General features: G+C 40.0%; 1 protein-coding gene across 2 annotated transcripts; it reads left to right on the forward strand.

Moving 5' to 3' along the window:
- The first annotated feature begins 4,229 nt into the window (after positions 1 to 4,229).
- LOC128258212 (glutamate transporter polyphemus-like) lies at positions 4,230 to 6,227 on the forward strand. Of its 2 annotated transcripts, none has more exons than XM_052989719.1 (6): positions 4,230 to 4,367; positions 4,418 to 4,462; positions 4,513 to 4,663; positions 4,715 to 5,203; positions 5,257 to 5,432; positions 5,712 to 6,227. In XM_052989719.1, exons 1-6 carry the CDS (start codon positions 4,357 to 4,359, stop codon positions 6,133 to 6,135), a joined length of 1,296 nt encoding a protein of 431 aa, XP_052845679.1. In that variant the 5' UTR covers positions 4,230 to 4,356; the 3' UTR covers positions 6,136 to 6,227. The 2 variants fall into 2 exon arrangements, with proteins under 2 accessions (XP_052845679.1, XP_052845681.1); XM_052989721.1 differs by having other exon boundaries at positions 5,604 to 5,745.
- Positions 6,228 to 15,567: the final 9,340 nt, after the last annotated feature.

The raw sequence follows: 15,567 nt of genomic DNA on the forward strand, positions 1-15,567 counted from the left end.
AGGTGTTAGAAAGGCCGCAGCCGAAAGCCGTTGATATCTGGCAAACATTTCACCTGCTTTTGTGGCGCCCGAACAGGCCCTCCTTTCCCAATTTTCTCTCCCCTTTCACCCATTACGCCCCCCCTTCTCTTGACCAACTAACTTTGCGGCTTAAAGCACTTAAATATCGACTGCCTGATGTTAGTGGCTTTGCTGCTGCAACCGTTGCATGCAACAAGCGTCAATCACCCGCACAAAACTGAATATAAAAACCGTTGCCTGTTTTGCTATGGAAAATTGTTGATTTGCCGCTTGATTGCGTGCGTGTTGGAGTACAAAAAAAAAAAAACACTGAGGGCGACTTGGTTAAGAGGAGTTGCGGGAAAGGGGGGTATGAGTTGCAACCTGAGGCACCTGCACCTGACCATCGGGTGATTATAGAATCGCACTTAGAGCAACGGGAAAGGAAATGCGAAAGAAAGTTTTATGCCTTGCGTTTGGATGGACTATTAAATGCTCTAAAGCGCCACCTATTGTCAGCGGGTGAGCACCTTAAGCGCAGCGCAAAGCAAAATAAATATAAATATAAATAAATATAAATATATCGCCATTGCGTATGTCAGGCATCGAGGGTTAGACAGGCGTACTTAAGTGTTAGGAAAGAGCTTATGTCGAACCCATAACGATCTGGCGTTATTAAAAGTCTCGAGAATGTTACGATGCTGGATCCGAACTCAAATATTACCCATTAGTTATTAATGTTCATAATATCATAGACGCTTATTGCTTACCCACTTTTTTAAATAGCAAATTCTACAGAACCTTAAATATATTGAATGAATGTGACATATTTATAACAGACCGTTAAATCAATTAATTTCATGATGCAAATTCTGGGTAAGTCAAATGTACGAATGACAAAAAAAATAATATCAATGATGTACAGCGTGTACAAGCCATGCTTAAAATTAATTTACTCGTGTAATGGGTAACAAGAAACCCACTTTATCCTGTGCTAGCTACGTTCTCTAGGTGCCGACACCCCGCAAATATCCCTGAAGACCCGTCTCAACTCGTCAGCCCCTGAACTTTTATGACACACATTTTTATGCCGGAAGTCTGCCCCGCGGCGTTGGATAAAACAGTAGAGTACATCCGCGGGGACAGGAGACCTGGGTATCCAGGGCCCCCAACTGGGTGAGCAGAGCCTGGGAACGGAAGCTGCTCCACACTAGACAACGAAGACTGGCCAAACGGCAGGCCAAGCTCAAGACAGGCCAGCGGCAGTCATTAACAGCTCCCAAGCCAGGTAATTAAGCGTCCTTCGCCAAACGAAGGTGAGACTGTCAGCCAGAAGCCCACCTGAATCCCCTGAAAAACCGCCACCATCCCATCGTCCGGCAGTCAGGTGTTAATGGAAAATTTGCATTTTCGTTTCAATTTCGCTGGGCTGCTTTGTTAATGCCTTGCGACGCATCGATTCGTCATGAGCTGGTTAATTGAATGTTTAAATGTTAGACAGGCGCAGAGTGAACAGTGCCACAAAAGCCAAAAACTCGTTGAGGGGCGAGCTCAATTGCTTTGGCAACGGTTGTAAAAGCAGACGGAAACCGGCCAGAAAAGCACAGAACTCGGCAGAAAGATGGCTCAAATGGTTACCAAGATCGCTTAATGTCATAAATTCTATGGGATTCAAAATCCATTACCATACCGATAGTAAGCAGACCAAAATTATAATAGAATTATTTATATAACAAAAAATTAAGTTTCTTTAATAGAACAAACCTTTTTATAAGCCAACAAATATAAATTAAAGGGAATTTATTTTTTATTTCATAATAGATTTAAAATACATTTACTTTATTAACTAAATTAAAGAGGGAAAGCTGAAGATCAAATGGTGACTAATGAAGATATTGGCAGCAAGATATTCCAATTACAATCTAATTAAAAAATATTTTACAGAAAGAAAAGGAACATTAAAAGTTAAGTTTTTATGGCCAATTCGCTGGAAAAGTCAGTTTAAGCTTGCATGAAGAGAATTAAACGGCTGTCTATTATGCATCGTTCATCATAAACATGGTGAACTTTTTATAGGTTCCATGCTAAGATTTTCCCTGGAAATCTTGACGCACAATTATGAGAAGACTTAGGCGGATGAGGCAGGAATGTCATCGCAGACCATTTTTCAAAACATTGTCCTCCCAGCTCCTGGTCCTGCTCCTTGGGCAATGGAACAGGGAACTGGGAACTGGGAGCTGAGAAGTGGGCACTGTGGGCAGTGATTATGCCGCCACGATAAGCATATTGGTCGAACGATCCATCCAACGATTGGCGCACCAAAGTGGCAAGAGCAATTTGTAGCCGGGTGAACGTGCAGCGACCAAAACGGCAGCAAAACCAAGCCAGGCCAAGCATTTCATTTTTTGTGGCTGCTGCGGCCGCTTAATTAATAGACAGCCTCAGTCGCAGATTGTACTGACCACTTACCACTTGCATATGATCAGTATGTGTTGATTGCTATGGAACATGCACAGCGAAAAAAAAAACTTTAGGCTTCATTTATGCCTTATTTAAGAAGGAAAAAACAATTTAATTACGTTTAATGTTTTACGAAATTATCTTATTTCTTGTATACTAATAAACAAGCGTCAGCAGTTTCCACAAACTCTTTGTAACTTATTAGTAACTTATCTTTTTCTAATTTTGAAATAGTCAAAAATAATTTAATAAGAATATAATTTTATTAAACACTAGAATGCGTGAATAAATTGGTAGTTCCCTTAATCAAACATTTGTTCTAAATAAAACACATTTTCTTCTTATTTAAAAATATCAAAAAAAAAAAAGGGAATTACAGTTTTATATTTTTTGAACTTTTTAAAGCTTCAAAAGATTACGAAATAATATATTTTAAATAGCCTATTTTTTACCAAAGTAACTTTTGCTCTTGGAATAACAAATGTACCAATGTCTTTTAAATATCTTGCAGTAGAACTGGAACTATGATTAGGATCAAAAAAAAGCCCTGATTTGAAGCATCATCTGTTATTTTGCCCCACATTTTCCAAAAGCATATTTTAGCCTGTGGCTAGCCATTAGCCATTTTCCCCAGTGCCCTCCCAGTTGCGAATCCGTATCTGTCCGGTGGCCGCGTATCGTGTTCGTATCTCTCGTCGCCGCTGCTTTTATGGGCCGCTGTGTGTTGACAATTTTTGCCATATGTGCAACGGCCTTCGCGGCCGTTCTTGTCGCATAAATCAAGCTGCAGTCGCAGTCGCAGTTGCAGTTGCAGCTGCAAGTCATCGGCGCGGGAGAAAAACAAAGCCCGGCTTTGCAGTAAAAAATAAAAAATCGCAATCGAAATGAATCGGAATTGCGGGTGTTGTTCGTTTCCCAGCCTGCCACAACGGGTTTTCCGCTCAGGCGACCTTAGGAAATATGCAACAGCAACGGCGACGGCGACAGCAATTTATTGGCCAGCCATCAATGGAAGTCAATGAGCTGCCACTCCCCCAAAACCCCCCTCTGGTTTTCCTAAGGTCGTATGTGGGTGTACCTGGTCGGTAGGGGAGGGGTGATAAAGCAACTCCAAGACTCCAGGCAACTGCACCTGCTGTTGTTGCTGCTGCAGCTGCAACATGCAAATTTGTGATTAAGGTCAGCCGGCAGCATCATCAGTCGCTCAACTCCACAAGTCTGGGGGTTAAATCTCGCGAATGTTTGTCTACCTCAAATCGTGGGTGTCGCGGATAAAGATGAGTTGTCCGGGGGCCAAAAGGCAGCGGAGCCAGGGGCCAATAGTTTGTCAGCCACAACTCATGGCCACAAACAAATAGGAAGAGTTACTTTAGTTGATTATTCATAGTAATGGTTGACGACTGGATGCGTGGGGGAAAAAATCTTGTTCTTGATGGCTGCTTACTTATATTAAATATTAGTTTGTGTATTGTAAATAAAACATGAAAATAAGTAAATAAAAACATGGTTCATAAAGCGTAAATGATAAGCATTAAAATAAGTAAAGGGAAATCTTTCAGAATAATTATAACAAATTATAATTTCCACTTTCGTACTGCGTCCCTTTGGTTTTAGGACTCAATATATGTAGTGTAAAAGCTTGTAAACACCTTTAAAAGTGGTTTTAAATGGCACCTCCATTAAGTTTAAGGCACAAATTTCTTGGTACATGCTATGTAAATATAATACACTACATATAATAAGAAATCACAGTGGTGGCAACATTTTATTTTAGTGTCATATTTTCTGTATTAGTTCGTCAGCGTATTTTTATTTTTGCTCCTAAGTATTATTTACCAAATTGTATATACTTACTTATACTAGTCATATTAATAAGCACTGTTCTTCTGCCTGCGTATGGCGGACAGGTAAGAAAGTTCGTTATTTAATACCAAAAGACTGAATTTCTTTTTCACAGTGCTTACGATCCGTACCAGAATCGCAATGTGGAGAAACCAATCTCGTAAGACCCCATTTGATCCAAAGCTTGTCTTAATTTTAATTTAATTTCAGAAACTTTGGAGCCTTCATATCCCTGATAAAATGTGTCATCGGAACTGGTGTTCTGGCACTGCCCCTGGCATTTAGGTATTCGGGAACGATCCTTGGCATTGTTCTTCTGACACTTACGGCCTTTCTGCTTATCCATGGAATACAGCTGATAGTAATAACTGGTCGTCCTTTGTGTAGATCTCTAACCAGAGTTGCGTTGTAGGTGCGTTGCATGGTAGAGTGCTCCCGTCGAATGCAGATCGGATATGCCACCTACCCGGAGGCGATGGTCTACTCCTTTGCCAACGGCCCCAAATGCTTTAGGTATATTTCCAAGGCCGCGGGCTACCTGGCGGACATAGTGCTGTGTTCCTCGCACTACGGCATCTGTGTGGTCTACCTTGTCTTTGTCTCCAGCAACATAAAGTCCGTGGTCGATCAGACTGTGGACTTGGAGGCTGTGGTGGACATACGGATCTATATTGCCGTTATTGGACTACTGAGCATACCCTTTTTTTGCATCATTTACCTGAAGTATCTGGTACCCCTCAACTTTGTGGCCAATCTTTTGCTCTACATTGGATTCGCAATGATTTTCCACTACATCTTTCAGGACTTGCCTCCGTTTTCGGATCGCTCATTCGTGGGCGACCCCTTGAAGCTTTCCATTTTTTTCGGAATTGTGCTCTTCTCCATTTCGTCGGTGGGCGTGGTAAGTTCCCAAGTGCATTTACACAATGGATTGATTCTTAATCATCCTCCAAGATGCTGGCCGTCGAGTCCAAAATGGCAAGGCCGCAAAAGTTCATCGGTTGGTTTGGCGTACTCAATTTAGCCTCCTTTGTGGTCGTCATCTCTTACATCACGTTTGGAATATTTGGTTACTGGCACTACGGAGAGGAAGTGCAAGCATCCTTAACCCTCGACCTGCCGACAGAACCGTGAGTTTCAATGAGTGTAAACGGTGAAGCGGCACAACATAAATGCTTTCACTAACAAATGTGCCGCTGCACCGTTTACAACCAGCTTTAGCGTACTGCATAAGTTGTACCAGAAGGATATTTAATTTTGTGAAATCAAAGAAACATAAATAAACTATTATTATTTTTCAGCATTTTAATAAGTTAACTTTTACTTATGCAATAATCTTGTAACACTTGGCAATCATAAAAATGGAAATACTAATGCAGGACTCTTTGAATTTAATCCCCGAACTTTAGGATGGCCCATGCAGTCCGAATACTAATATCAATTGATGTGTTCTTGACGATTCCGCTGTCCGGATACGTTGTGATCGATATCATCATGACCCACTTCTGGAACAAAAGCGGTAACCTGAAGCGGGCCCTGCTGAAAGAGATCATACTGAGGATTAGTTTTGTGTTAGTCGCTACGCTCAATGCCATTGCCTTCCCGGATTTGGGTCCACTACTGGCGATGGTTGGGGCCATCACAATTTCACTGCTGAATCTCGTCTTTCCGGCTATTCTCGAGATCTGTTTGTACTATCCGGAGGAATTTAACTACGGAAGGTTTAAGTGGAAGCTCGTCAAGGACATAATTATGATTATTATAGGATTCCTCATTTTAATCCAAGGCACCGTCTTTTCTATCATAGACATGGTAGAGTTCTATGGTTCATGAAATAAATCCTCCGAGAGCAACAATGTACTCAAAACCTGAAATGGAATCACTACCTTAAAATGCTTTAACCCATAAATTCTTTGTTGAATTAAAGTACATTTTACTTATTTCATAGCGGTTACCATTTCACAGTAAATTCAAAAGACCTTTGACTTAAAATTTTAAATGCGTCAAAAAATGGTTGAAACATGTAGCCACAACTAAATACAGGTAAAACATGATACAAAAAAGTAACTAAAAATATTAAAACATATAACTAATTTAATTTAAATCTTTTGATTGTCCCTAAAAGCAGAATCTGTAAGCATTACTACACGTAAACTATTGCAGTATCCGGCTCGAAATTCGTTTAGTCCAATCTGCAGTTCCATCAGAGAAAATGCACAATCGCTTAGCAATTTTGTGGCTGCAATTCTTTTGATTTGTTCCTCGGGTTGGACCCTCAACATCCCCACCATTTGCAGACAATTTTGCGGCTGTTAACGACAAATGACATTCGGAAAGCTATGAATTTTATGGGCAGAACAGCGCAGCTTGAGTGGATTGAAGTGGATTTGCTGCGGTGGTGCAGTGGTGAAGTGGGGCTGTGGTGAGCGGGTTATGCGGGTGCTGCGACCAACAAACCCAAGAACGAACGAACCCCCTCCGAAAGGCCTTCCACATCTAGCAGGTTTCACCTGCCCGTCCAACCACCACCACCCTCCCCCGCCCCTTCCACCAATTCCTTCCTCTCTACGAGGCTGCAACGTGGTGTAATTAATGCAGCAGCAGCTGCGCTTTGCCTTCTGCACCACCGCCCCTTAACCCTCCACTGCCCCTGACCGACGGCCGCTTATCTCGGACTGGCATATCGAACAAGAAAAGAAATCTTTTATAGTCTTTTGCGGTTTGTCTTTGAGTCATTTTGGCATGCATTTGGCATCGATTTAGAAACGCTCGCCTGCCCCGCGATCCGAGTGCGTGAGTGTGGGAAACGTGGCCCCAGTGCCCCACCGGGTGCACCACCAATGCCCCCACCAGGGTCCCAATGATCCACACAGAAAAGAAAACTAATAAAAATATTAAATGCCAAGCAAAAAACAATTTTCAAGTACTTAAATAGTGTATATTTTAAAAAACATTTATATATTTTAGCCATAGATTTTTTTTGACTGCAAAAGGTCTACAAACAGTCAAACAATTACCTTAAAAATTGCTTTAAAAATATTCTTAAGTAAATAAAAACATTTTTAAATACAAGACAATCTAAATCTAATTTTTAAACATTTTCTAAATGGCAATGTAATCTGCAAAGCAAATAAAAAATATACAAAATTGTTAAGCTATCTTTAAAATTTGTTTAACAGATAGTTATGATGATGGAACATAAATACATTTTTTAAGTTAATCTCTCTTTTGAAGTAAATATTAAAATAAAATAAATAAATGTAAATTAGTTGAAAATTTTTTGCCAGTGCAGGCGGGTGAAATGAGCGATTCCAATCGCGTTTCTTGGCTCTTTTGGCGCTGCCAAACGGAGCGCGGCACCCGCCGCAGACCGATTGGAATCGGCAGTCAAAGCAACCACAGCAGCAGGAAAAGCATCAGCGGTGCAATTGCAGCACCACCGCCTCCTACAAGTTTTCAATTTCTCGTCTGGCGCTTTGACAAGCGAATTTTTGCGTTATTTAATTTCTGCCGCCGCAGCCGCCAAACAGATGAAACACGAGCGATAAGCGCTTCCCAAAAATTGCATTTCAGTTGCACTTGCAGTCGGGAGAGTCGAGCAAAAAGCACATCAAATTGATGTGGGGCCCCCAATCCGCCCAGAAGACATATCATCTAGAAGGAGGCGATTCACGCAAATGCCGGGTCAAGAATGCCATGTTCCCTGAACTGCTCAGCTCAGCTCAGTTCAGCTCAGCTCCGTTCTATTCCGTTCCGGCCTTTGTCATCAACATCAACATGATGCGGGTCATAAAACGGAGAAGGGCAGGGTCACCGAAGTACCAGATACCCTTGAAATATGCACGACATTTTTCCTAAATGAAATAATAAACAAAGGTGTACAAAGAGTTAAAAAATATGTTTTAAGCAACGATGGAAGTAAAAGATTTCACAAAAATATAAATTAATTGTTATATAAAATTTTTTTTATCGCTTTTTTAATGTTTTTAAAATAAACAATATATACATCACAAAAACAGAAAGGCATACCTTAAAAACTAATATTATAGACAGGACAAATTAAAATGGGATTAAAAGTTTGTTTAATTTTTAAAGTGGTTGGCGTTTTGATTAGGGGGGTTTAAATTGTTTAAAAAAATTAAAGGCGTTCTACCAACCAATACATTATACAAAGTTATCCATGCTAATAATTTATGTCTAAATAAAAAACATATGAATGTTATATATACCATGTTTCGAAATTTTTTTAAAATTTTTTTAGTATGCCTCACCAGTTTTCAATCTAAAATTTCTACTTACTATAAAATAACCCGAATAAGCCGCCTCACCTAGCTGTCACACCCTCTCCGCCAGAGTAGCAAAAAGCCAAGAGTCCTGGTCCAAAAAAGAGCTTCCAATTTGTGCGGCTTGTCGTAAAGTGTTTGTGTTGTTTCTGTTTCGCATTTTTTCGCCACTTGCCTCGGCTTCTGGCAGAGCAGCCATTCATTTGGTTTTTATGAGCCGAGGCGGCAAGCGGCGATGAATGTGCCAGGAGCTCCAGGTCGTCCTGTTTCCGAGTTGATTAGAAGGCCAGGTGCCTTTTGGAGCCTGCTTAACCATGTCTTGCTGCGGCATGTCCTGGTCCTCTTGTCCTAGTCCTGTTTTAGTTTCCCATTCCTGTTCCCTCTTCCCTCTTTCCTATTCCCTTCCTGTTGATTTACGCCTTGGCTTATTGCTTTTTGGCCTGGCCCAGACACCTACAGCGAAAACAAAAAGTGAGACAAGAGTTTGGGTAGCGAATGGATAGACAAATGGCTTGGCATTTTTTAGAATTGTCCAAATGTTTGGAACTATATTAATTGTGCGATAAATTCGGTATTAGATACTGCCAGCTAAAATCGCTAAATCAGCAATTTGATATGCTACATCGATCTAAAAGCCACTGCACTGTTATAAATTTGAACTCGAAATCAAATCAACATTTTGATTAATAAAATATGATGATTAATAAGGTGATTAAAATGTTTTTTTTTAAAAGTATAAGTTTTTTTATTTATTTCTTAATATTAATTTCCTATCCCCATTATTTAAACTTTATAAAGTTTTTCATACCAAACAAAATGTACAAACCTTTTCGGAATTTAAAAAAAAAAACAGTTTAGAAATAAACAAGTTATAACATAACATAATTTAGATAAACATTATTATAAAAGTGGTATTGACCTTATTTTGTAAAACTTTTAAAAACATAGATTCCACTTTAAAAAATTTAACTTTTAGCCAAACAATATTTTTTTTGCATATACCCTCCCCTTCTGTTTAATGTGTAATGACAAGGCTGAGCCACAAATTCACCTTGGATTGTGCCGCCTCTTCTTTCTCCATGATTGAGTGATGAGAGATCGCAATCGGGAGCTGCTGATTGCAGATGGTCAGATGGTCGGATCGTGAGTACACAACTTGTATATAGCGTATATATCAGTATCAAACTGTGCCGGTCAGGCTACTCGAATTGCGTTGGCACCTGCAGCTAGCAGCCTCCAACTGGGACGCAGCCTTTATTTTACGGCTCAATAAAGTGAGTGAAAGGGGAAAAGCAGCCCGAAATTGGAGCAGTCTAATGGGAGGAAATAACCGAAATGGCTGTCCGTTGCAGGTTTCATATGCATGCCTCATTCCCGAGGAAGGGAATTCGCCAGCTGCTGATTTTGTTTTCGGATAATTGATTACCTGCGAACAGGGATTGGACCCCATTTCAGGCAAGATTCGCAACCAAAAGCGAGGATGAAGTGATGGAATGAATGGCCGCAGCCTTGACAGCCTCGCAACTGAGGTTACGCACTGATTGCGCATACGCAGCGTGTAACGCGCCAATTTTCTCACACTGCTTAATGTGCACTAAAACAAAAATAAGCAAATGTCAGTAAATATTTTTAAATTAAAAATTGTTAAGAAAGTCCTTTTACGAATATTACAAACAAAAATTCGTTGTTTATAAGTTTTATGTTTGTAAATAAAACATTAATCAAATCAAAATGTTCCTAAGGTTTATTTAAGTAACTCTTAGTCAAAGCAATTAATTGTTTTTTCGATTTATTGTTCTTGAATAAATTAAAGTAAATGAATGCCATGGACAAACTTTATGGGACGATCTTGAATTTGAATTTTAAATATAAACTTGTAGTTAGTCATTTTCTATTGTTTGTTGTGCATTGAAAAATTTAAAATAAGGAGGAGGTATAAACAAAAAATAAAAAATTATTAATATAATGAGTTAATAAGTAGGAAAAAAAGAGTTAGGACTTTGCTTCTCTTTTTTTTAATTAAGGAGATTAGCGTGGATCGATTATAATTTCCATAAGCCAAATTTGTAAGATTTTATAAAACGCAATTTTCAAGCTGTTAAACTTAGAGTAAAGAAAAGTTACTCTAAGTTCTTAAGCTTTCTAAAACATAACAACCTGACCAGAGGCCTTACTTTCTCTCAGTGTTTTAGCGTTTTTAATAATTGACAATTAAACTAGCAATAATTGACAATAAATATTAAAGGCTTTGCCGTAGCGCCATGGGCCGCATATGCGGCTACCGCTTGGCTCGGCAATTAATGGCGCGTTTTAGCCATATAAAGTCAGGCCAGAGCCTAAGTTCCAGCCCCTGTTTAAGCCCCAATCTCGACGTCAAACGTCAAACGGAGGCCGACGACGTCGACGATGATGAGGATGACGACAGTGTGAGAGCTTTTGCCGGTCCAATCGACCGGGGTTAATATAACTCAATTAGCTGGGAGTTGAGGCCGATAAATCAATCGGGCCAATAACCAGAGTGGGTCATCCGGGGAGCGAGGGGTCTGAAATTGCAGAGCGGATTCCCTGCGGCTTGGCACCTGGCTGCGACTCGTCCGCTGATGATTTGCGTGCCGCGCTGCCATTTCTCAGGATCGCATTTAACATCCGGTCCTGCCAAAACTCCCACTCCCGATCCCCACTTAATTGAAACATTTTTGCGTAAGCGGTCAGACAACTTAAAACGGAGGGTGCAATGGGGTGGTGGGGGGGAAGGGGGCTGAAAGGGGGACATGGCACCTCGCCCACGCACCATTTTGTAGAGGAGACTCCTGTCCTGCAACTCTGCCACGGCTTGTCACAAATTGAAAGCTACAAGCGGCAAGTACACGATTTATGTGGGCCGATTGGGTTGAGGGCAAGTGGGGTGGGGCCGGAAGGGGGTGGATAGCTGGTACAAGTACACTGAGGAAAAACCCCTAAGCTAAAGAAATCGTACATTTTAGTTGGCAAGAGAATCATGGTGAAATATATATATAAGATATAATAAGAATGGCATTTTAGAAAATATATTATAACCCGATGTCCATTACACATTATTTGCATCCTATTTCGTTAATTAGGAATATTTTTTCCCTATGCAGAGGATCCAATCTGTGGCTGAGAGTTTTGGAGTTTGGAGCTTGCAGTTCGGCGCTCGTAGCTCCGAACTGAAGTTAATCCAGCGACATGGCCATGAACGCCGCCAGTTTATGGCATTTTAATGGTCACTTAATTTTGTTTATGTTTAATGGGCGCGCCTCTGGCAGCTGTCCCCCCTGCGGTCCTGCTCCCCCCTTGGCCTTCCCCACCCCTGAGATATATTGATTGCCGATTAACCGAAACGATCCAATGGAGACGCCATTGTTTGCCAAATTGCGCATAATTTCAGCTATAGCTGCGAAAGCGGCTGCAGGAGCACTTCTCTTCTCACTGAAATATTTGGCCAAAGCTCTGTGCAATTTTAATCAGCTTCGCATGGCATCGCATCCCAGGGAAGAGGAGGAGTCTCTTTCCCACAGCCTCCAATCCCCATGGTCGCCGATCTAAGGCTGAATGGCTGAATTAACAAAATCATAAAGCAAATAGTCGGACCATATCGAGGCAATGGATAGGACGAGGGCGAGGGTGAGGGTTAGGGTGAGGGTGAGTATGAGGATGAGGACAAACGGCGGTCGGAACACTCTAATGATGATGAGCGCATCGCTTTTTCAAGCAAATTGCAGCCACATTTCCTTTGTCGGCTCTCGCACCTCGAGATCTAAGTTCCTGGTCTTGCATCGGGCTCTTAACCCTCTGCATACCCAAGTGACACATGTGTAACATACCAGAGGATTATAGGTAATAGTTTGATATCACTTGCAGATTCCACTCAATGCAATTGACTCGGTTTAGGCCTCTTAATGAGTGTGAATGAACTTGACACCGATTAATGTCATTCTTATCTTGGATTGTCTTAAGAAAATATAAAAATTATGCCTAAGAAGTGCGTGAATACTAAAATTTGTACCTTTATTGCAATTTGTGTATCATGACTAGGGTTTAATAATCATTAAATATACCTAGACTAAACAAGATTCTTAAACATACATTTTATCTCTGTGACTTGAGAAGTTTAAATCAAAGCTATTAAAAAACATTCATGTAGCAAAATTTTTGTATTTATTAATCTGTTATTGGTCTTTTACTTTTAAAAGTTTAAATTAAAACTTCCAAACATAATTATCTGTCTTTGATTCAAGTAGTTTATTTCAATCTCTTTGAACAAAAATGCATTTTGCTATATATATAATTAAAATTAATTTTTTTTGCTAAGACCGAAAAATAAATCACTTTCAAAATTAAAATTTATTAGAGGGTTAACCTGGCCATTGTCCGTGGCAACTACTGCCCGCTACCCCCTTGCCCCCTCGCCCACCCACCGGATCATAATGATTTATTGGCCGCAATTTCAGCGACATTTTATTGCATTTTAATTAGTGTAATTTCAATTTTTGCCGCCGCCGCCTTTGCCAAGCCAAACTTTTGATAGAACTTTACGAAGAGGGGGCAAAAATTAGTGAGGAGATTAAGGGGCAATTCAGATTAAGGGGCAAAGGGAAAGGGAGTTCCCTGGCCACACTCAAGTGCTCATTAAATTTGATTTAACCGCCTGTCACTCGCCGCACCCACGCCCTAAAGTTTCCCAGCTCGCGTGTCGTCGCTCACCGCCCACAAACAGTTCATAAATCCGCAAGATTTAATAACTCATAAATGCATGTAAATGCAACAAACAACAGGCCACAACAAAGCTCGTATAATGTGCCACATATTTTGAATGTCGCATAAAGAGCTCTACGCCAACAAAAATCAGGAGGAGTCAGCATCTGCACACATGAGGGAGGTCCGAAAGTCAATTTACGAAGATATATATACCCTTTTTGAAAGAATACAAAAAAATATATAAAAAATATTTATATAAGACCTTGTTTACTACAACGATACGTAGCACATTATATTTATTAAATTTTTCATAGCAACAAATATTTTTTATTAAATACAGACAGTAAATTAAATTAAATTTTTTATCAAACTTATCTTCAAAATATTTATGCTCTTTTCCTTTATTTAAAATATTTTCATATTTTCATAGTTTAGATAAAAAAGTTAAAACCTCTAATTTAAAGGTGCTTTCTCAACTTTCTCATCAAGATGTATTCACTTCCCATAAAGGGTATAAGATATTAAGTGGAAAATTGGTAAAGAAAATAGTCCAAATTGAAGCTTGAGCAAGACACCAGCAAGGAAATCATTTACCACTGCAAAATGACTTCCCACCAGAAGTAAGACATGACCAACCTGAAAGATAATTCATAACTTGGCAACTAAATAAATAAAACGCCCGTGGTCCATCCAACCAAGTGAATGATTCGGCCAGCGGAGTCATCTCTCTTCGCAACGCTGGCAAAACGATGACAAATTGCTTGAAATAATATAAATTTTGCAGCCAAGACAGTAAAAACTGTCTGCACGGCTGTCTGTCTGTCTGGGCTTTTGGGTCCCAAAGAGCAGCTCAGACTGTAGTGGAAATAGTGGAGCTGGGGTTAGACTTTGGAGCTGGTGTTTGGAATGGGAGTCTGGCAGGCGAGTAAACTGTTGTTTTTCACGACGACGCGTGTCACATTGTCCACCCACAAGAGCAGACGACAGACCAGACTGGAAATCCGGATCTGGTAGGAGCGGGAGGCGGGGGGCGGGCAGCCGGAAAATTTGCATAATTCGTTCGGAATTGCGTCTGGGGAATAGCACACCCACGCCTCCTCCGCGGGCAGACTCCAAAATAACGCCCCCATTTTCTCCAATTTCCTATAAAGCTAAACTTTTATATCTCGACTTTGGCTTAATCGATTTTTGTGTAACTTGATCCCGTTTTAAACCGTTGTTGACTAGTCAAATTAAAAGAGATTTACTATTATTTATTTTTTATTGAATGCAAACAACTTAATTGCATTAGAATATATGTTATAAACGATAACTAATTTTCTGATTTGATTTTAAAAATATTTGCTGGTTTATTTTGAAAACTTTGAAATAGCCAATTAGAAAGTTTTGTTTTAAATAGTTTAAGAAAAAAATAAAACAAATTTAATCAGAAAAAGTCAGATTTTTAGCATTTGGTGTACAATGAACAAATTTAATTATTTGTAGAAATCTATAAGTAAAAAAGTCAAGTTCTCACGAATTACCAATCATTTTGAATACCCACTCAATATAAAATCTTAATAAAAAAATAAATTTTTCCTTATAGCTTGTAAATCAAAATAAAACACATTTATTTCAATAAAACTCATATTACATGTTATACTGCCAAAAAAAAAAGGGTAGGAAAATTAGAAAATGAAAACACATTTTCTAAAGGTTTCTGATGTTTAACCCCTTGCTGCACCCGCATGTCTTTTTGTTGCACCAACAATGACAACAAATTGTTATCAATTCGATCTGAACTCATTAAGTGGAACAAGCTCATTACTCGCACAGCCAGCCGAAGTGATCAATAATTGTTGGGATTTTCATTTAATTTGTTTGAATTAGCAAGACGGAGGCGGCAATTCCCAGGCTGCACTTCATAAATCTTGGTTAATTTATCGTTATCTCCCAATAAAATGTCACCGGCGATATATGTAGCACCTCCGAACCTCCCGTATGAGTGATAAATCGAGTGCGTCCAGCATTTGAAAATCGCAGGCAATTAAGGAGCAGGAACAGCACACGCAGCTGTCCGGGCAACGCAAACACCTTCAACTGGACTTGGATGTGGATGTGGATATGGATGTGGCCACTGTGCACTGTGGGCCATATCAGCTGGCATCTCTCACTTCGGCGGCGGCGTTCTCTGATTGCAGCGACATGCTCGAAATTACTTTTCTGTGTACAAACTGGCACACTCAGCCGAACCAACCTGCGAACCAACAATTCCACATCTCAG

This window comes from Drosophila gunungcola (genome assembly GCF_025200985.1).
Source record: "Drosophila gunungcola strain Sukarami chromosome 3L unlocalized genomic scaffold, Dgunungcola_SK_2 000003F, whole genome shotgun sequence".
Classification (NCBI taxonomy): Eukaryota; Metazoa; Arthropoda; class Insecta; order Diptera; family Drosophilidae; genus Drosophila; species Drosophila gunungcola.